Consider the following 22650-nt stretch of genomic DNA (forward strand, 5'->3'; position numbering starts at 1 on the left):
CCAGCCTTGCCTGTAGATCAATGTATAGATCAGTCAGTCTTGACTAAAGTTCAGTCGATTGATCAAACTTACCTACAGATCAGTCTCCATTCTTGACTGTAGATTAATGTATATATCAGTCAGTCTTGATTAAAGTTCAGTCGATTGATCAAACTTAAGTCACTTTTAAACATACCTAGAGATCAGTCTTTAGCCTTGTATATAGATCATTCTAAAGCTTTAACTATATTACAGTCAGTATTAATTTTATGTAGAAAAGTCGGTAGGCAGTCAGTCTTATCTATTCATTAGACTGAAGTCTTCACGGATCTAAAGTATGTGAGACTTTTAGAAATCAGTCTCTAGTTATAAATATATGTAGATCACTCTTTAGTTTTGACAAGTTTTCGTCTTCACTATAGTCCAGGGTATTGACTATATTAACTGTAGATCAGTAAATTGTCTAGACTATAGATCTTTTTGACTTTTTACTTTATATTGCAAATTGTTTCTAATAGGTTTAAAATTAGATTTTCTTAAATTCTAAAAAATAGTTAACTGTTTTATAAATTTAATACTATTTTTTAACAAAAAATTGAAATAAAAAAGCGCTTAATTTATAACATTCATTAATCAATGTTTTCTAATACAAAAAAAAAAAAAAAAAAAAACGCCACTAAGTAGATTTTATTGTAATGACCTTTTTTAGCAAAAGTAGTGACATTTGAATATTCAAAATTCTCTTTTAAAAATCATTAAGAAAAACCCACATTTCTTTGTTGTATAAATAAATATTTGAAAAGAAATGTTTTTTTGACAAAAAATGTTGTCATGCTGTGAATCGACGTAGACATTTAAACAAATATGGTTTGGAAAAAGTAAACAAATGACAAAAAAATTTGGAAAATAAATCAAACATTCATCATTAATAAATGTTCAAATAAGAAAAGATGTAACCGAACATGTTTGAATTGAGCATAAATTTAGTTGTGTTTGTCTGAAAAAATCTGGCGATTGAAGAGGTCAATATACTCTTTTGATTTTTAAACTTTTTTTTTTAAACGTCAAATTACAATTATTAAAGAATTTATTATTTTTCCCATATAAGTTTATAAATATTCTAAGGAAGTCAATCGTAAATACTGCAACTTGCAAATCATGTAGATGCTTTTTTTTTAAATAATTTGCTTTTTTTCTTAAAAGCTTTTTTGTTTCTTTTTTACTTAATTGATTTTAATTTATTTGATTTCTATTAACTTTTTATTTATATAAATTTATATTTTTTGTTAATTTTTTTATAACGGTTTTATGTTAAACAATTTTTAAATAAAAAAAAGTTTTTTTCTCGTTGACTGTTTTAACTTCCTTTACTTAATTTTGATTACCTCTTCTTTCTTTTGGTTTGTTTGTTGTTGTTTTTTTTTGTAGCAATTTACCTTGACAATGAAATTTTCAATTTTAATGAACTTTGAAATACAATAGATAGCTAGCAACAGTAATTTAATTTTTATAACGATTTTATTTTAATAAAAATTTTGAGATTTAGTCATAATTGCTTAAGATGATGATGAAGACATTTTTTGTTTTCTAGTTGTCTTGATTATATCACGTTTTTTAAGGAACAATTATAGGGAAGCAGTATCTGCTACTAGAAACATTAATTCAGTTCTTTGTTAAAGATATTCTTATTCATAGGAATTTTGAAAAATATTACAATAGTTTTGATCATAGAACATTTTATTTATGCATCAAATTTTGATCTTGACTATAGAACGGTCTGTAGTCTTGAATATACATAGGTCAGTCTATAGTCTTGACTTATATCTGTCTATAGTCTGGACTATATATTAGTCTTGGCTGTATATCAGTTTATAGTCTTGACTTTAGATCAGTCTATAGTTCTGACTAAAGATCAGTCTATAGTCTTGACTATGGATCGGTCTATAGTCCTGACTATAGATCAGTCTATAGTCCTGACTATAGATCAGGTTATAGGCCGGACTGTAGATCAGTCTATAGTCCTGAATATAGATCAGTCTATAGTCCTGAATATTTATCATACTATAGTCTTGACTATAGATCCGTCTATAGTTTGGACTTAAGATCAGTAAGTCTTTTAATACATATAAGTCTTCATTGTAGTCTAGCTAAATCAAATCAGTTTAAATATCAGTCTATGTATTATAGTTTTGACTATGAATCAGTCTTCAATCTAGATTATATTGGCAAGAGATCAATGTCAGTCTATAGTTCTGACTATAGGTATATTGGTATGAGATCAGTATCAAAATAAGTTTATTGTGTTGACCTAAGAACAGTCTATAGTCTTGACTATAGTTCAGCCTGTAGTCTAGAGTATAGATTAGTTTAAAGTCTTAAATATATATTATTCTATAGTCTAAACTATAGATCGGCATGAAATCTGGCTTTAAATCAGTCTATAGCTTTGACTATTTGTAGATCAGTTTATAGCCCATTAATAAAGCTATAATTTTGACTATAGATCAGTCTTCAATCTAGACTATATTAGCAAGAGATCAGCCTGACTATATGTAGATCAGTTAATAGCCTATAGATCAGTCTATTGTCTTGACTCTAGATTAGCCAATAAACTTGATATTAACTACTCCATGACTTAAGTCATTTTGTAGTTAAACTAAATAAAATTAACTTTTTATTTACTTTTCTCTTCATAATTAGTTTAAAATTAAATTATAATACTTTTTCAAAAGATCGTGTCACAATTATTAGTTCACATTTTTTTTATCAAAGAGAAGTTCATCAACTGACAACAAATTTATCAAATTGTTCAGTTTTTTCTAGTACTTGAGCTTATTAAGGTTTTGTTTTGGGGGTAGGCGTCTGTGATTTTTATCCACTTAATTTTTTTCTTTTTTAACTTCATAATGATGATTTTTTTTTTTTTATAAAAAAGGTTTTTGACCTTTTTTTATTTTAATTTAATACGAATTTAAAGTAATTTCCATTTGTTGGGTGCTGTTGAAATATATATTTTTTTTATAATATTTTTGTTTTGATTTAAAATTTATTACATTTTTGTGCACCTCTTTACTAATTAAAATGTTCAATAATTTATGGAAATTAATGGTCTAATTAGCATGAAAAGCTACTGAAATAAAAATGTGGGCTTTAGAGCCATTGTGTTTAGTTAAAAGCTGGTTTAAATTGTGTTTATTATAACGGTTTTATTTTCGACCAATTTTATAGATTATAAGTTTGGATTAAGATGAATTTAAGATTAGAGATTTAAAACTAGAGTCATGGTTTAAAAATAAACTTTATAATAAATTAACATAAAAATAGTGTCAAATATTATAAGATAGAAAATGTTTTTAGAATGATTCTATTTTAAATAATAAATAGGTGAATAGCATTTTAAAATTCTTAAGGAAATTTTTTAATATATTTTTTTTTTAAAGATGAATTTTAATTAGTTATTAATTTATATTTTTTTTAATAATTATATACATATTTTGCGTGTAAAATTGCAAAACAAATTTGTTGATTAGTTTTCTTTTTTTTTTTTGTTTATAATTAATGATATTTTAACCCTTTGTTAGAGGTAAAACATGATATTCTACTCTATCAGTCAACAACTAATTTTAATATGTAATCATTAAAATGATGCTGATTATGATCTTGACGATCGTGATGATTAACATGTATGAGAATGATGTTGTAAAAGGTTTAATAGCCAACGGTGTTATCTTTATTTAATGTTTGATTTTAATGATTCTTTTAGAACAAAAAAACGTTGTTATAAAAAAATCAATCAACTTCCGCTAGAATATTTGAAAATGATTACAAATGTGTTGTAACAAACAAAATTTATGATTATAGCAAAAAAAAAAATTGTGTAATTAATTAAATGTTATAAATCATATTATAAATATGTTTTGTAAAAAAAATTCTTTAATTAAACTTGAAACTCATTAGAAAACCATAATTTAAAAAAATTTGTTAGATTAAAAACATGTTTTTTCTTTTGGCCAAAAACAGAGTTTTTTCTAAAGTAGTAGCAGTTTTTTGACTATTTATTGTTTCGTTTAAGATCTCTAGAAGCTTTAGGCATATGATATCTTTTGTGAAATATCGTGAATGGTTTTATGAGGAACTTAAACCTCTAAATAACTTCAATAATCCTAAATGAAGTAACGGACTTTAAAAGGGCTTAAGTAATTTAATACATGTTTAATTATTCAATTAATTGTAATGAAAATTTAAAATTTAATTACAATTAATTATTTTTTATCAATTACCAATTATAATTAATTGGAATAACAATGTAAACCAGTTGAATTACAATAACATAATTCATTAAAACTAATTACAAGTACAATTAAAAAGTAATTATAATTACAATTACTTTTTATGAATTATGTAATTGTAATTTAACTGATTTTAATTGCAATTACAATTAATTTTAATTGGTAATTGAAATATCAGAATAAATTGAAATTGATTTGTTTAATTATACATTATCAGCAATTGTAATTAAATAAGTAATCAATTACTTTGGAAATATTAAAACTGTAATGTCTACTCTTCAATTTAATATTTTAGTAATTACAATTAAAGTAATTGTTACTTTAGTTCTAGCAATTACAATAACAAATATTTGCAATTCTTAAAATATCAATTACAATTAAAGTTGTATTACAACTAAAGCATTATCCACTACAATTACAAGTATTTGTCATAACAATTACTTTGAAAGTAATGTAATTGAAAGCCCTTAAGTCTGCTAATTAACTAGACTATAACAAGTCTCCTAAAAGTTTATATTGGACTGGTTTGAAGAGAGTATTTAAAGTATTTAAATATTATTATTTAATTTTTCTTTTACTTAAAAAAAAACTTAGCTCTGATGGCCTCTTCCTACTTTACTTTTTTTTTTAGTAAATTCCAAAAATTTTTTTTTAGTAAATTACCAATGATGATGATTTTAAAACAAATAGTTCATTCAACTTTTGGTTATTATGCCACAAGAATACAGGTAAGCCTTTCAAATACAGAAAAATACAAAAAGAAAAAGAAAAGACCAAAAAAACTCTCTACAAATCTTCTTTAAGCACCTGTCTTTTTTTGTTTAAAAATTTGGCAAAAAAAAAAAACAAATATTTTTTTTAACAAATAATACAAAAATAATAATAAAAATTATAATGCTGATGGTAAAACATTCCACGAACTTACTACTACACTATGATTGATGAAATAATAAAAACAACAAAAATTTTTAAAAGACGCCCCTTTAACTAGGGGGGCTTTACTCTAGACCAAACAAACGCTTACGCTTAAAGACAAGATCATGATTGTCATGATCAATTTAAACCCTGCCAAGAAAACAAAGCAGCTTAATAATTTTTTTCTTTCAAAAGCTACTGGCAATTTTCTTTTATACATTTTTTTTTGATAAAAGCAATTTTTTTTCCAACCAGTATTTATTTAATAAACACATATTTGAAAATTTCTTTGTTTGTGTTTAACAAACATGATGTCTAAAATAAAGAAAAATTACAAATCATTTTCAAGTTTAAAAAATTCTTAAATATGTGGGCTTGGGAATAAAAACAAAAAAAAATGGATTTAATAAAATTACTAAGTACCGCTCATGATTTTGACCTTGAGCTTGTAGTGCTTTTTAAAAATAAATGCCAAAAACTATTTAATTTTTTAATATTTATTTTGTCCAAAGTATTTAGTTTCGTTTTAGTTAATAGAAAATATGCAAATTTTTTAGTTATTTATATGTATATTTATTTTAAAGATCATCAAACTATTGGAGGTTTTAGAAACTATTTAAAATTTTTAAAAGCTTTTCGTTTTTTTTTTTTTTTTTTTGCAGACAATAAGAAGAATAATAATTATAACCCACAGTTAATGATTTTGCCTTGATTATACATATACATAGTTAGTAAGATTTGTAAAAAATAGTTATATCTTCTTAAAATTTTAACGTAAACCCAATACACTTAAGAATACAAGAAGGGGGTTAAAAGACCTCAGGATAACATTGTTAAATACACCACAGGGAGTAAGGATTCCTCAAGTTCCCAAAAAATGCACAGAAGCTATTAAAAATGATCCACCATTTTAGAGCAAATATAAAACTAAAGCTTTCAAAATACACCAGAAGATTTAAAAAAATCTAAAGAACCCCACAGGGCACTTTAGTTAATGTAACTATTGCCCATAAAAATTTAATAAGTCAAATTTTAAAACTATTTCTAAAGAAGATCACTTTTGTTAGTGATCAGGCGTTTAAAAATAAGTGCCAATAGCTTTTGAAAAATGTCATTGATATTCAAGAGCTTTTTTGTTTAAATCTTTATAAAATTTTCTAATTTATATATATTTTATAAATTTTTATTAATTGCATTTAAAATACCATCAAGATGATAGATTTTGCTAAAATTAATTAGACATTTTATTGGCAGTTTTTTTTATTCGTTGGTAATTTTTAATTAAAAATGATTAATTTTTGTATGAAAGTAAAGGGAAGTGTGAGTTAATTAAGCTAAAAATATTAGTAGATTTGTCCTTCTAGTAAATAATTAGTTGAAAGACGTTTAAGGTGTATTAATGGACAATTTGTTAAAATTTATTTAATAATTTATAAAAATATTTAATCAATAAGCGGAATTTATAAAGCAATTAAAATTTAAGCTATTTTTAATTTTTCTCAATTTTTCGAACCAAGTCATTTAATGTAATGCTATTTGTTTGTTTTAAATTTATGAGCATAATAGTCCTTCGAGTCGTGATCTTTTCAGTTTGCTTTATTAAAAGGGACAAAATATTCGTTACTATTTTTCGTACTAAATTGCTTTATATAAACTTGGTTTCTGTAGACTTTTTAAAACAATTCAAATGAAGATAATATGTAAAATTTAAGATTTCATATTCATACTGGTCCTTCGAACCAAGCAAATAAATGAAAATATTGGAACAGTTTAAATTGAATAATTGTGTTAAACCAAGACAATATTCTTGACTACTTTTCAAACTAAACTGAAAAATCTTAACTTGATTTCTTTAATTTTTAAGATTTCATGTTGGAAATTCTCCTTCGAACCGAAATTAAATGGAAATATAGCAGAAACTTAAAATTGAATAATTGTGTAGAAAATCGTTAACATATTGCTCACTCTCTTCCTTATTAAAAGAAAAAAATGTTTGCTTAAAACTATTTTTAAACCGACAAAAATTTACTTCACTTTTCCACTTTATTTTCCAACTACTATGCAATCTCTTAATTGAATAATTGTGAAGAAATTGTTATAATTTTTCCCACTCTTTTCCTTAGTAAGAAGAAAAAACCCTCTCATCTAAGCTTTTTTTTAAAACCGACAAAAATGATCCTTCGAACTAGGCTGCTTTATGAATTTAATTTTTTTTTTACCTTTTCAATCTTTATTCTAACTACTCTGTTATATTTCTTTCTACTCTTTTCCTTATTGAAAAGAAAAACCCTCTGATTTAAGTTTTTATTTTAAACTGACAAAAATGGTCCTTCGAATTAGGCTGTTTTATGAATTCGAAGAAGTTACTTTTCTTTTTCACTTTCTTCCTTGAAAGATTCCTACTCTGCAATCTCTAAACTTTAAAATGGTCCTTCGAACCGAGTAAATCGACATATAAATACTCGAAAAAATCTTTTCAACATTTTTAAAACATTTTGAAGAAAATTTTTTAAAATCATTAAAATGGTCCTTCTAACCAAACTGCTAACACTACTAACTAATAAAAAAGAGTATTTATAAAACATTTTAAAAATTTAATTTAATATATAATCAATCTAAAATTTCAAAACTGATTTGTCCCCCATAGAAATACTATTAAATTTCTTTGTAATATTTACCTTTCTCAAACATTATTGACATTTTCTCTAATGAAAATCAAATAGAAATGCACTCTTTTTCTCTCTCGTAACAAACAAACCCCATGATGAGAGTAAAACAACTCAAAAAGAAAACACATTCAAAGGAAATGAAAAACCTAGGAAAATCTTTTTAAAAACTCTTCAAATGGCAGTCAACTAACCAAGTCAGTCATCTTCCAACCATCCATTCATCAGTCATAATGTTTGCATTGAATGAATGAAGCAACTGTCAAACAGACATCACAAGCCATTTAACTGAAAACAAACAGACATGTGAATAAAGATGACAACATAATGTTTGACATAAATTGTCCCTTTTTTTTGATAGGTGGTTCTGGCTTTTAGTTCTAAGCCTCTATCCCTACTTGATCTCTGGTTTTGTTTAATACTACATACAGAGAATCAATAGAAAAATTTTTTTCTTTGTTTTTTCTCTTCATTGTTTGTTTAGTTTTTCTTTTTTTACATAGTATGTAACTTGACATTATTTACCAATAACTCTTTGAAATAAGCTGTTGTTTTTGTTTGTCTGTGTGTGTGCGTTCTAAACAATTTTGACAAGTCAATGATAATTCTTAGAAGTTGTATTATTGTATAGGTAACTATATTTACATGTTAAAAATGGGTCATTATTTAAAATATCACCCGCATTAGGTAGGTTTTGAAAAATTATGAAAATGATGACATACTTTGTGTCATATTTTTATTTAATAAAATGTGTGAAATACTTCTTATCTTTTGCTATATGTATACATTAATATATATTTAAAAAGAAACTTTTTTTTAACATTTTCTTTTCATTATGCAAAATCGAATTGCATGTCAATTTCTCAGTTTTCCGTCTACAAAGTTTATACGAAAATATATTTTAAAAGAAAGTTTTTCTTTTATATTTTTTCTAAGTACTAGTTTCTTGTTGTTGTTGTGTTGTAGTTTCATTTAAATGTTAATATTTCTTAGTTTTAAGTATTTTTTTTTTGAAAGTTTTCTTCTTGACATTGTTAGTTAAGAGGAATTTTCATAGGAAAGTGTTTTGAAAATGAAAAATATTATAATATTGTTCAAAATTGTTTTATAGTTTTAAATAATATGTTCACATTGTAGAGTGCCCGAGTTCCTAATGAACCCCGTGACTCTTTTAAAAATTACATTTTAACCATTATAGTTCTATAATATTGCAAAAAGCAATTAAAATTTTCATATAAAAACCTTATGCATAGTGCAATTTGTTTAATTAAAAGCTTTTCCAGAAAGCTTTAAAGCTTTGTCGAAACTTTCGATCACAAAAACTTCTTGATTTAAAACAAAATTTATTTTTGCAATTAAAAGTTTGTTAAAGCTTTTTTATAAAGACACCCAGGAAGTAGCTTTAAAGAAAGTACATTTTGTGAATATTTTTTAACATGAAAATAAGAAAAGGCTTTTAATAGAAAATAGTCCATATCAGTAAGATCAAGGTTTTTATGTAAAAAAAAAACTTTGCGAAGTTTATTTTGACTTTAAAAGCTTCTTTGTACTTATAGTACTTTAACTGTTGGTTTATTAAATATTTATTCCTATAAAAACCATCCTGGGAATTGCTTTTAAACTATAAAGTTCCTTAAAAAAGCTGTTAAACTCTTTATTTAGGATTTTCTTTGCAGTCCCTTTAATAAAAGCTTATTCAAGCAAGCCTGAATAAGCTTTTTATATTCAAATAAATCTCGTTAAAGTTTTCTTATAATTATTTAAGATGTTAGCGAAATTTTTCAATTAAAAGTTTAAAGCTTTGTAGAATCTAAAAGTAGATTTTTAAAAAGTTTAATATAAAAGCTTTTAAGAAAGTTATTTGTTTTAAATTAAATACAATTTATATAGTTTATCGCTTTTGATCTTATTTCAATTGATAAGACTTTTTAAAGCTTAAAGTTTTGTCATCTAAGAGTAGATTCTTAAAACGTTTGAGTTAAAAGCTTTTATAATGATTTATATGTTTTAAATGATCTAAAATTTATACAGATTATCGCTATTAAGCTTATTTCAATTGATTAGACTTTTTAAAAATTTAAAAGCTCTTAAAAGCTTTAAAACTATTTTTTGTGAAGTGATTGATTTTGTTTATATTTTTAAATCTTAAAATTTAATGATTATCTTAACATTTAAGAAGATTTTTCTATATGCATTAATTGCGTTCAAAATTCATTACTAAGCTTAAAAGCTTTTAATTTTTAAAACGTTTTTTATTTTAATGAAAAGCTGAAAACATTTTTAATATTTTCAGTAGCGAATTTACTGATTCATCTAATGATAGAAATAGTTTGCTTTTCATACCAAAAAATCACTTTTAAAGCTTTAAATGTTATTAAAGAGAAAAAAGCTGTCCCTGGGCAGAAGTAATTAAAATTATTATTTTGTTTCTAGATAATAAAAAAAGGTGTTTTAAAACAAATACTCAGCTAGACATGAGGCACATCTTTTTTTCAAAATTTTAACCTGCATCTCCCCCACAACGAACAACAGCAACAATTTGCAAACATTTGCCATTCATTAATTTCACGCACTTTATATAAAATTTAAACAAATAAATAAGAAAAACAAAATAAAACACAATTTCAATTTAAATTGAAATCCATGACTCAATAAAAATGTTCAAATTCAAAAAAAAAAAAAAAAGAAGGGGCTAAAATACAAACATTATTTTTGTGAATAGTAGCACACTCAGACAAGTAAACAGGGAGTGTTAATAATTGTCCAGAAATGTGAAAAAAATCGCAACAAATGTATAACATAGCATATGGACAAAAAATACATAATGAAAAACAGCAGACATATAAAAATAATATCGAAAAAAAGACTGGGATTTAGATACAATTGCAAAGATACAAAACAATGTGTGCAAATGAATGACTGTTGAAACGAATGATAAATGCACTTCAAGAGCAAAATAAAAATAATGCAGAGACATATTTGCCAGATCATCTGAACAAACATGTCAATAACAAATGATTTTTATGGATTGCCAGGGCAAAAAGTGCAACAGATTTTATTTCCTCTAAGAAAAAGGGAGGATATTCACTAAAACACACACTCACACAATTCATACTAATTGAAAATTACCAACTAATTGTGCTAATTTTACGAACAGATGATAGTAATTTGTCACTCGTTTTCTATAGCCAAACTTCATTAGATTTTCATTTTTATAAAATAGTAAGGTCATGCGATGTATTAAATTTAATGGTCTTACTAGTTTATAAAATTGCATTAATCCCAGAAAATCTCTAACAAATAAAAACAAAAAATCAAAATAAAAACCATAAATTCAAGTTGTGAGGTGTAATTGTTTTGGATTTGCAAAAATAAGGGTAGTTAATTTTTAGCAGGAAAATAAAAAAAAACGCTGTTAATATTTGCCAAGAAATTAGTGTTGATGTGTTAAAAACCTCATCATTCAGTCACCCACCCCACATGCAGAACAATACGGGTACAAAATATTTTTTGACCTTCCGTCCATCATACACATGTTTCTTAATTTAAACCAGCTAAAGCTAATAAACCTCTTCTTCCTCTCATTCTTTTTCTCATATCATCTGCTGCCCTACAAACAAATAAAAACCTCCCCCTCTTGTAAATTTGTTCCTACTTTTATTTGTCCGGGGTTGTGTTTATAAGTTTGTAGGTCTAAATATTTATTTATTTTTCTAAAGATTGTTCAAATACACCCACATATGTTTGCGAAAAATGAGAATGTTTTTTGTTTGTTGTATGTTATTCACAATTTTTTTTCACCACCCCCGTCCCCTCAATTGGTTCCTTTGACCCTTTTGTGGAAATTTGTTTGGAAAAAGATGTTTATAGAAGCGAACAAATATGTATTTGTAATTCAATGGCTTAATCAAAATATTGCTGGAATTAGTGTCCGTCGCAAACAAAAAGGATTTTTATTATTAAACCACAACAAAAGATTTTGTAAAATCTTTAAAAGAAATATTTCTTATTTGATCCCTATAAGCCAGAAGTGAAGAAGTTTGGATACAAAAAGCTAATTTGCTATTTTTATATTAAAACATTAGATACATTCTTTATTCATTGCTTTCATGAAAGAAAGATCTCACCTTTATCAAAAAGCTTTTTCCGATAAGAGCTTTAATTGCTAAAAGCTTTTAATTTACATGTTTAAAGGCAAAAAATAATTTTTTTTCAAAATTTACCTCAATACAGCAAATTTTGCAAAATTTTTTTAAAAAGCTTTTTCTATATAAAAAAGCTTTTGTACTTAATACGGATTTTGAAAAAAAATTAAGTAAATCATTACTTTATGCAAAATACCTGTATATTTAAAACTTATGATAAAGCTTTTTGTATTATAAAAAGCTTTAAGCAAAGCCTTTCTTGGAATAAAATTTAAAACATAAAGCTTTTTAAGTAAATATGCATTAAGGAAAAGTAAAAATTGACTTAGAATTTGGAAAAGTTTAATTAAATTTCATAAGTTTGTTAAAGCTCTTTTAATTATAAAAAGTTTCTGAAAAAGCTTTTAATGCTAAGAGCTTTTCAAGGCAAAAAAAAACTTTTGTTTTTATTTCATAAATTAGTTTTAAATTTTAGATAAATTTTTTAAAACATTAATTGCAAAAGTTTTATAAACCTTTGTGTGAAAAGCTTTTTGTCAAAAGTTTTTTAAAAATCTTTTATACAGCATAAATTTGACAAAAAATCGTAAAAAATTCATAAAGTTTCGCAAATGCAAAAATTTTACAAAATCATAATATTTTAAATTTCTAAAAAGCTTACGAATTCGTGTTTTTATAAAAAACAATGGATTTAATAATTTTTGTTTAATGAAATAAAGCACATATTTCTGCAAAATCTTTCAGTTTTTAAAAAAGCTTTAAAAGCTTAAATTTTATGTCAAACTAAGGCATTCTTTAGAAATGATTTTCTTTAAAGCTTTTTTTTTAATCTTTTACTTAAGATTTTAGTAAAAGCTTTTAAGTTTAATAAGGTGTTAATAAAACCTTAATAAAATCCTTTGTATTGGAAAAAGTCTATCAAAGAATTATACTTCCTTACATTAAAAATGTGACCACAATTTTATTACAAATCTTAACATTTTTACAACCTAATTATAACAAAAAAAAAAAAAAAAAAAAAACACATATTTTATTGCTAAACCCCCATAAAGCTTTTTTTTCATTTTATATAAATAAACCCTCTAAACTATTTAAGGAAAATACAATAAAGTTCCATTATAGTTAGTTTTTTTTCAACACTTACCAGCTTGAGCTAATAATGGCAACATTATAAATGCCAGTAAAACTGGCAAATATATTTCGAGTCCCATGGGACTCGAACGCTTTCTTGTCATCTTGTTGTTGAAACCTGTAACAGAAGAAAAGAATTACAAATAAAAATTAGTAAATAATATTCTCAGCTAAATAATGTAAAAATAAGGAACTTATTAAGAACTTATGCAACAGAAAAAAATGGTGCCGTGTTCTCAATTTTCTTATGAGCAAAGGACACGTGCTAACGTTAATACAAAGTAAAGACACGTGTTTATTATTAAAGTTATTAAGAAATGTTTTGTGATTTTTGTTTTCGATTACTCCCCCTCTTATTTTTTACATTTACAATAAAAATTAAGTTTTATTTATTTAGTTGTCATTGTAATCAACAAAAACATCGTTTTAGTTATTTGTCATTTTGACAGTTGTTTGCGTTTTTATTTTTGTAAATTTTAATTTATTGTTTTAAATGTCTTGTTAACGAACAATTAGAGCAAATTCCTAGTAAATGTTTATATTGTTGTCAAGTTTTTATTATTTACTGTTGTAGCTGTCAAATTAAATTTAATTTAATAAAGACATTTTTGTATTTATTGTTTTAGGTGTAAAAAAAGCTTTCACAAAAGTTTTTAAAGAAAAAGTTTTTTGATTGAACTTAAAAGTTTAAGTTTTATTACATGGATTCCGAAAACCTATAAAGCTTTAACAACTTTTGATATAAGCTTGTCTTCTTCATTAGAACATAAATGTTAACTCTATCAACTTTGTTGCTTTTGAAAAGTTCAACTCTAGTTTTAATGACTTTGGCTTAATTTCACACCTTGCAACCTCATTTTAGTATTTATCTTTAGCAAATTCTTTTGCAATTTACTTGACCACAAACCTATTTCTTTATCTCTACGTTTTGCATCTCCACAACTCAAAGTGGGCCAATTTAATTGCAATTGAGTAAAATAAAAAAAAGAAATATTATTTTCTTTTATAGAATTCTTCATATAGATAATGGAAAACTTATGACCTAACCTCAACACCAACATCACAAATTGATCATTATATTTTGTTGTTGTTTTGTTTTTCATCTTTACATCTATCAAGATTAATTCAATCATCATCATCGTCGTCATCAGCATTATCGACTTTGAGTATATAGACTTTAAATTTATGGAGGATACAAAATAAAGATATTGGTTTGGCATATTGTTTTTACTCGTAGCAAAGAAATCTTTTTTTCCTACCAAACAAATGCGTTAATTTGATTTTTGTGGCTAAAAGAAAATGGGATTTTTGTTTTCCAATTTAGCAATAATGCGTTTTTTTCTTTTTCTTCATCTTCTCTCTCGGTCATAAAGAAAAATAAATATAGAAATATTTTCTATAGTGTGGTATATGCCAAGTTTATAGAACGATTAACGGTTCAAAAGCTATATGCATGTAAACATTTATATGTTTTTATTTTCATACAATTTATTTTAATAACAATTTTATATATTGTAATCATTTTCTATTAAAATTTCAACAAAGTTGTTAAATAATTTCATTTGGGTATTTGAAACTTTGTTATTTAAAAAGCTTTTATTGTTTATTTAAGCTTTTTTTTTTAAAAAATTGCGATTTTGTAACAAATTTTGGTTTTAAAAGAAAATATACTAAGAGGTAAACGTGGAAAGCTTTTAGGTTTTATATATTATGAAAAGATATTAATTTTAATATAATTTAGAAAAAGCTTTTGGTTTTGTATAAAAAAAACTTTTAAAATTTTTATATTTTTCTTTAATTGTTTGTTAAAAAGGTTTTAAGTGGAAAGCTTTTAGTGTAACATATCATTTTTTGTAAAGCTTTTAGATTTAGGCAGGATATTTTAAGCAATTTATATTAAAGTAAAAAGCTCTGAATATTTATATTAAAATATTTTTTTTTTATTTAAAAAGGAAAGCTTTTAGGGTTATCATAACAATGCTTTTAGCTTTAGGCAAGATTTTTCAGGCAATTTCTATTTAAGAAAAAAGTTTTGAAGCTGTTATTAGAGAGCTTTTATTTTTTAATAAAATTAAATTTAACACAAAAAGCTTTTTTATATTAAACAAAAAAGTAGGAAGCTTTCGTGTAATTAAAATTATTTTTTTAAGCTTTTTAAATGGAATTGTTTTGAGTTTAAACATCTAAATTTTTTAAAGCTTGAAAGTTTAAAACATTTTTTATATAAATATTTACTATTGTAAAAAAAAGCTTTATTTTTATGTAAAATAAAAGCTTACTCAAAAAAATCATACTATTGCAAAGAGAAACTTCTAACATAGAAAGCTTTCATGTTTTTTATAAAACTTTAGGAAAATGTCAATCAGGGTATGAAATATTGAAAGCTTCAATAAAGATTTTTTTACGTGAACTTTTTTAGACCAAAATAAGGCTTTTATGTTTCTACAGTAATAAAAATGTCTATATACTTTATATTACATACATACATTATGAAAGCTTTTACATTTAACTTATTTCTTCAATAAATTAAAAGCTTATACAAAAAGCTTCAATATTTTCCAAAAACATTTGTAAGTCAATACAGGATATTTAAAGAGCTTTTATGATTACAATGAGCATTTGACCGAATAATTATATCATTCATTATTGATTTTATATGTACATCATTTTAAGGTTTAAAAGCATCATTTGCCATCGAGAAATCACTTGTTAATGAAAGCTTTAAAAATATTTTAAAAGTTTTAGTATCTTAAATAAAACAAATAGATATATTTTTGAAATCTTATGAGAAAACACTTATTTTCTTTTAACTTCAAACCAAAAAATGTTTTATTAGAAGTGAAGTAATTTTACCCGCCATGAAACCCCGCACCCATAAACTGTCACTAAATATTTCTTAAGTAATAAATCATAAAGTAATTTTAGATAAAAAGGAATCGTTTTCATGTCAAAAAGGTTTTTATTTCCTTTTATATTTTTATGCTTCGTGTTCTATTATATATATATTACTTATTATTTTACAGGTTTATGAGTACATTAGCTGGTAAAATAGTTTCGTTTGAGGTTTTTATATATTTTTTTTTTTCAAAAAGGGTCTTTTTCGTATTACTTTTATATAGTTATAGAAAAGAAACAAGAAAAAAACAATATAGAAATATATCACAATTTAATAAAGTCTCTAGGGATGCAACACGTGAACATATTTAATGAAGTTTTATTGAGATAAAGTAACAAAATAATAAAAAAAAAGAAAACTGAAGTTATGACAAAGAAAAAGAGGGTGACTTTTATTAACTAAAGATTTTACCTTTTATATGACAAATAACATTAAAGTGTTGCAAAATAAAATTCAGGGATTTATTAAACTTAAAGTTTTATTTTTGCACAATCTTCAAAATAATTTAAATAAAAGCTCTTTATCTGACCGATGTTTCTTTGCTGCAATAACTCTTGATTTCCACAAACAAGTGCAAGCAGTTATACATATTATACTCATATAGCAAACAAAATTCTTACAAAACAAATACAAAAAAATATGTTCACAAAAATGCAAATATTTATTTAAGATCCCGTCAAAACCTTGTCAGCCATGGTGGTCCATTGAATATTCAATACTTATCGAACAAACACACACAATAGGTTTTCTCAGGCAAAAAAGAAAACATCGATATTTTCTATTATTTGCAACATGTTGAAGGGGGGAAATAATGGACAAAAATAGGACTACAACTGTTCTACTTAAAAAGGCAATTGTTTTTTTTTTTTTCGAATTTTTGTAGTTGCCAAAGAAATGCATAAAGAACGAGAAAAACTAAAAACATGACAACACGCATGAGCTTTGAATGAAAACAAAAAAAATACAATAGCAACAATAAATTGTAAATTTTTTTTCTTTAAAAACACATCATTGATGAGAAATTGCTAGGTACTTTTGTTAATGGACAAAAAAAATTTAAGAAAAAGAAATGTTTTAAGCTAACAGAGACCTAAAAAGCTAGTACAGTTAGTATTAAAGTTTAGATAATTTTGTAGTATCGGTTAAGTTTTAACTAGAGGACTTTTTAAGTTCTAGTTTAGTTTTAAATAACAGGAAATGTTTAGTTCTATTAAAGCTTCAATAGTGGATCTTTTTGCTATCTCTGTACATATTCAAACAGAAGCTTTTTTATAGTCAAAGTAAAACTTTAATATAAATTTCTTTTTAGTACTAATAAAGCTTTATTGTAAGCTTTTTAAAAATCCCTGTTAAGTCTTAATTGTTAGGGCTTTTTGAAATTGCAATTAAGCATTTATATAGTCCATATTAGGCTTTCGTTGTTGGCCAATTTTAGCCCTAATTAAGAGTTTGTTCTTAGAACTTTTTGGTGTTTAATTTAAAGCTTTAAGTATAAAAAGTTTAAGTTCTGGTTGTAGATATTTTTTAGTAACAATTTAGCTTTAAAAGTTTCCGTTATGCTTTCATCATTATTTATCGTTTTATAGTAGCAGTATGCTTAAACATTAAAGCTTTTCGAAAAGCTTCATTAAGTTTTTTCAAAGTAACAAAATATCCTTTCAAAAAGACGCCAACAAATAAATTTAAAAAGCTTTAATCTTAACATTTAAAAAAAAAAAAAACTTTGAAAGACTCTGTTAAGCTTTTTTTTATTGTACCAGTAAGCTTTTAATATCAAAGCTTTTTAAAAGCTCGATTTAGTTTTTTGTTGTAAGTCTATATAAAGATCCCATATACTTCATGTTAATTGAGCAATTAAGCTTTCATTGTAAGCTTTTAAAGCTTTAAATTAAGCTTACATATTTTATAAATTATATTTTAGCTTTAATCAATATATAACAGGAAAAACTTTGAATGAAACCGTAACTTAACAGGGAAAAAAATATAAATAAGCTCTCAACGTAAGCTTTTAAAACTTTAAATTTCAGTTATTTTATTAACTTCCATTTAAGCTGTAAACATAATTTAACAATTAAAACAGTTTATGCCAATTGTAGGGTTTATAAAGAAAACCTTAAAAGGCCAAATTTATTCATCAAGAAAAAAAGTAAATATAACTTCATTTGCAAAAGGAGTCAAGTGCAACCTTATGTTGCTGCCACACACACACACAGACATACTTATTTCTACATACTCCAACATGACAACCTAGAAATTACAAAAAACAATAAATAGCACGTACATTTTCTGTTTTATTATTGCCGTTGTTTGATTTCAAATTGTAAATTGAAGAAATTTTTTTGCGAGGAGGGGAGCGGGGGACACGGCTGCTTCTACTGTAGCAGCTCAATCATCATTATGGCAAAAGATTCTTCTTCCTTATGAGCAGCAAGTTCGTTTCAGCACGAAAACACAATTTTTTTTTTGTCGTCTTCATTTGACTTTCTTTTACTTTTTTGTAGCAAAAATTTTGGTTGCATTGCTTTTTAAAATTTTTAAAGAGGAAAATCTTAGCAAAAGCTTTATTTTTGGTCATGAAAAAATGTAGTTGAGGAAAGTTTTTTTTTTTTTTTTTGTTTGCGCTCTAACTAATCATGTGTATGTTCGTTGGTATTATTAATGCATTTTTAATTCTTTTGTTTTGATATTTATGGGAAACAAAAAGGAAATTTTTATTGTTTCTATTACTTCTACAAACTTTGCCAGTTGAAAAAGAAAACGATGACATTTTCATATCTATATAGCCTGTTGCTGCTGGTAAACAAAAAAAAAAGCAGTACACGCAGCTTTTTAAATCTAGAATTTCAAATTGTAGACTTTTATTTTTAACTTAATGTTGAAGAAATTTGCTTCTCCTTTTTATATGTATATTTCTAGCTTGATTATCATTTTTTTTTATATTGGAATACAAATAAGATGATTATTACATGCTTTATGTTCATTTTGAATTTAATGAGTTGTATATTTATTTTCCCTATCCATGTCTTTTATATACTACAGCATTACTTTCTCGTTTGGTGGTAATTTTTTTTCTTAAGAATTGAAGAAATAATAATAATTTTAATTGGCATTTTTAAGCCGCTACAAGTGGCTCTTTTGAAAATGTTTGTAAGTTGGTTATTTGTCAATTATTTTGTATTAGAATTTGTGTAGATTTTGTTTTCTTGAGTGCTATTTCAAAATAATTGCTTTCACTTAAAGGACTTTCTTTGAAAGAAATTAAAAAGCAATTGATTTGAGTCATTTTCTTTAGAGGATTTTACCTCTATAACTACAAAGCTTTAATTGTACATAAGAATGAGCTTTTATCCTAAAAATTGTTCAAAAATAATCAAAAGTTTGGCTGAAGTTCCAGTTAAGGTTTATCTTCAGTTGGAGGCCATTTTGAAGGTTCAATCACACGTCATTTCTTAGTTGTAGTTAGTCCTACTTAAGCTTCAATTCAATGACCTTTTATAGTCGAAATAAGCTTTTGTTGAGATCATTTTGCAGTTATAATTAAGCTCTTTTTGTAGTAAATATTAGTAAAGCTTTAAACGTAGATCTGCTGTAGTTCTATTAAAGCACATTTTTAAGTAATAGTAAAGCTTTAACTGAAGGTAGTTTTGTATTAACCTCTAAAGGTTTATTTTCATTTTACTTAACTTCAGTTGGAGGGCAAAGCTTTAAGCGTAGATCTTGTTGTAGTTCTACACTTTTTGCATTAAGGGTGAAGCTTTAACTGCATGTAGTTTTGGAGTAATTTAAAGCTTTAGTCGTAAATCTTTTTGTAGTTCTACATAAGCTTTAATTAAAGGAATTGTTGAAGTTAAACTTGTAGTAATAAGCTTTAATTGTAGCTAGTTTAAGTTCTAATTAGGCTCTTTTTTTGTATTACCAGTAAAGCTTCACCTAAAGGTCTCAGTCAAGTACTATTTAAGATTTAATTGTAGAGCTTCATTGGAAAGTCTGTTTATATTACTAGTTAAGTTTTAACTAAACGTATTTCTGTAGATTTAATTAAAAGCTCTTTGTAGACCTTGTAAGCCATCGTTTTAAAAACTTTTTGCAATTCAAGTTAAGTTGGTACTTTAAGTTCTAATAAAGCTCTTTTTGTAGTACCAATAAAGCTTTACTAAAATGTCTGTTGCTAGTACTATTTAAGCTTCAAGTATTAGTTTTTTGCAGGTCTATTAAAGCTTCATTTGAAGATCTAGTTGAAGTCATATTTAAGCTGCAACTAAAAGTACTAAATAAGCTTTAATTGAAAGTTCTTTTTAAACCTAGTAAACCAGCTTTAAGCCAGCCACTTTTGTTAACTTCCTTTAGCTTTTTTAGTTTAAATAAATTTAAGTTCGACATAAGCTTCAACTGTTAATCTTTTTTTGAAGTCAAAAGTTTACCCACACTTTTTAATGATGTACTCTACTTTTGCAAGTCATCTTCAAAACAACTTTTTTTTTCTAAAATAACAATTTTTGTTAAAATTTTTAAAAACGAAAATCAATATATAATTACAACCTCATTTAGAAAGATGAAAAAAGTGGAAAAAAGAATAATAGTTTCAATTTTTCGAAAAAAAAACAACGTATAAAAACATTCACCAAAACAACTATTAGCCAAATATGGTTGTTGGTAACCCAAATACAAAAATTCAAAGAATAAATATTTAACAATTTAAACCACAAATAGTTAAAAAGAAAATACATACATACATACTCTCAAACAAACAACAAATAATTACCACAAATAACAAACCTGCAACAAACTACAACATTGCCACAATGATAATAATTGAAGAAATCTTTTGGATGGATTTCACTGATGATGAATAAAGAACCAATTATGCGAATACACACACACATACACATACGAACACATGCTTTTGTACACGCATTCAATGGCGCAACAGACAACACCCAAGCTGTGGAGAAAGACCACTGAGGCCACGAAAACGAATTAATGAATAAATGCCTGACAAACTTATTATTTCTAAGTATGTAATTGTATTTCGTTTCTTGGTTATATTTAATAGCAGAAGATTAGAACAAGAGCTATTTTAGTAATTCCTTTGCCATATAAATTCTTCTAATACTAATAGTATATTATTTACATTAGAAAACCAAAATTTTTTTTTAAAGCCCGTCTTAAAACAGACAGTTAAAGTTGTCAGATAGTGGCAAGAAAATTGCCAGTGTTTCTATAAGAGATTGTGGCAATTTAACTACAATTTCTTTAAAGCTAATAATGTTTCCGCAAATTATTAAATTTTATTTTTTTTTTAACAACAACATTTTAGACATATGCTAAAATTGTATCCTTTAAAGCCCAACCTTCTTACTACATCTAATTCAAACATCAACATCAGCGGCAGCAAACATCAGCATGACTGATGTCATCATCATCATCTTTAGCAAGCAGGTTGTTTTCTTTGCCACAACTTTATTTAAGCAATAAAATGTGTCTTTCCTAGCTAAGAGGAAAGAAATATCTAACTTTTAGTGTCGCTTTTAGGTCTTTTCGACAAGAGTGAAAATTTCTCCGTCGTTTTTCATAAATTCTCCAAGCAGTTGTATCTTATGTTTGAATTTTTTTTAAGGTTTTATTAACACAAGTGCTACGCCCAGTTTTTTCTAACTTTTCTTTCACTTAATACACTTAAAATGATTATAATAATTTAGTTGGCAGTATAATAAAGAAAAATATTTTAAATTGAAAAATTACAACAACTACTTAAGAAGCTGTTAATGCAGGCATTAGCGGCAAAAAGGTATGAATATTTCAATTAAATTGTTAAGGAATTTGTTAAGAGAAAGGAAGAAAAGCGTGTAAATATTTATATTTAAAAGGGAATTATAAGAAAAAGATTTAAAGGGAAACATAAAATTGTACATGTTTAAAATTTGAACTAGATTTTCTATATTTCCCTCCAAAAGCGTTTTTAGAATTTTAATTTTTTTTGGTATTTTCTTGAGTTGCCAAAAGCTCTACAACTTTTTAAAATTTTCTTTGATTTTTGCAAATTAACTCAAAAGAATTCTGAAATATTTACATTAAGCTTTTAGCATCAAAAAGTTTTTTTAATCATATTCAAAATTTGTCTTACCTTCAATTTGTCTTTATATCAGTTTTTGTTATACACGAAGTAAGTTTCATTTAAAAGCTGTTTTGTTTAAACCTCTAAACTCTGCTTTCAAAAAGCTTTATATTTTTTTTCCAAATCTTTGAATTAAAAATTCTTTCCATTTGAGGTTGAGAAGTGAAAAGTGAATTCTATAAAATTATTGAAAAATTTCTTAACAAAAAGTTTAAAAGCTCTTAAAAAAATCTATACATATTTCAAAAAGCTTTTGTTGCTAAAATAGGCAAAAAATAAGTCTTTTAAAAAGACTTGTGAGGTTAAACCTCTTGAAAGAAATAGAGCTTTTTGGTACATTTCTGTAGATAGGGTTATACAAACTCAGTTTGTTCTAAAGTTTTCTTGCTAAACTTTTTGTTTAATCTTTAACTTTTTCAAATTCGAAATAAATTTCTTACTTTACCCCGTTTCAAAGGACTTGTAAAGTTAAATATAAAATTTTTAAGCATTTTTTTACTTAGATTGTTATTAT

General features: G+C 25.1%; 1 protein-coding gene across 1 annotated transcript in view; it reads right to left on the reverse strand.

Annotated features, from left to right (window-relative positions):
• Window positions 1-22650, reverse strand: part of LOC111680986 (microtubule-associated protein futsch) — a 106193-nt gene that overhangs the window by 42718 nt on the left and 40825 nt on the right. Inside the window, exon 2 of the mRNA XM_046950191.1 lies at window positions 13139-13243. Coding sequence (XP_046806147.1) covers window positions 13139-13229 — 91 coding nt within the window. The 5' untranslated portion in view covers window positions 13230-13243. The remainder of the gene's footprint in view (window positions 1-13138; window positions 13244-22650) is intronic.

The sequence above is a fragment of the Lucilia cuprina genome, chromosome 4 (assembly GCF_022045245.1).
Source record: "Lucilia cuprina isolate Lc7/37 chromosome 4, ASM2204524v1, whole genome shotgun sequence".
Lineage (NCBI taxonomy): Eukaryota > Metazoa > Arthropoda > Insecta > Diptera > Calliphoridae > Lucilia > Lucilia cuprina.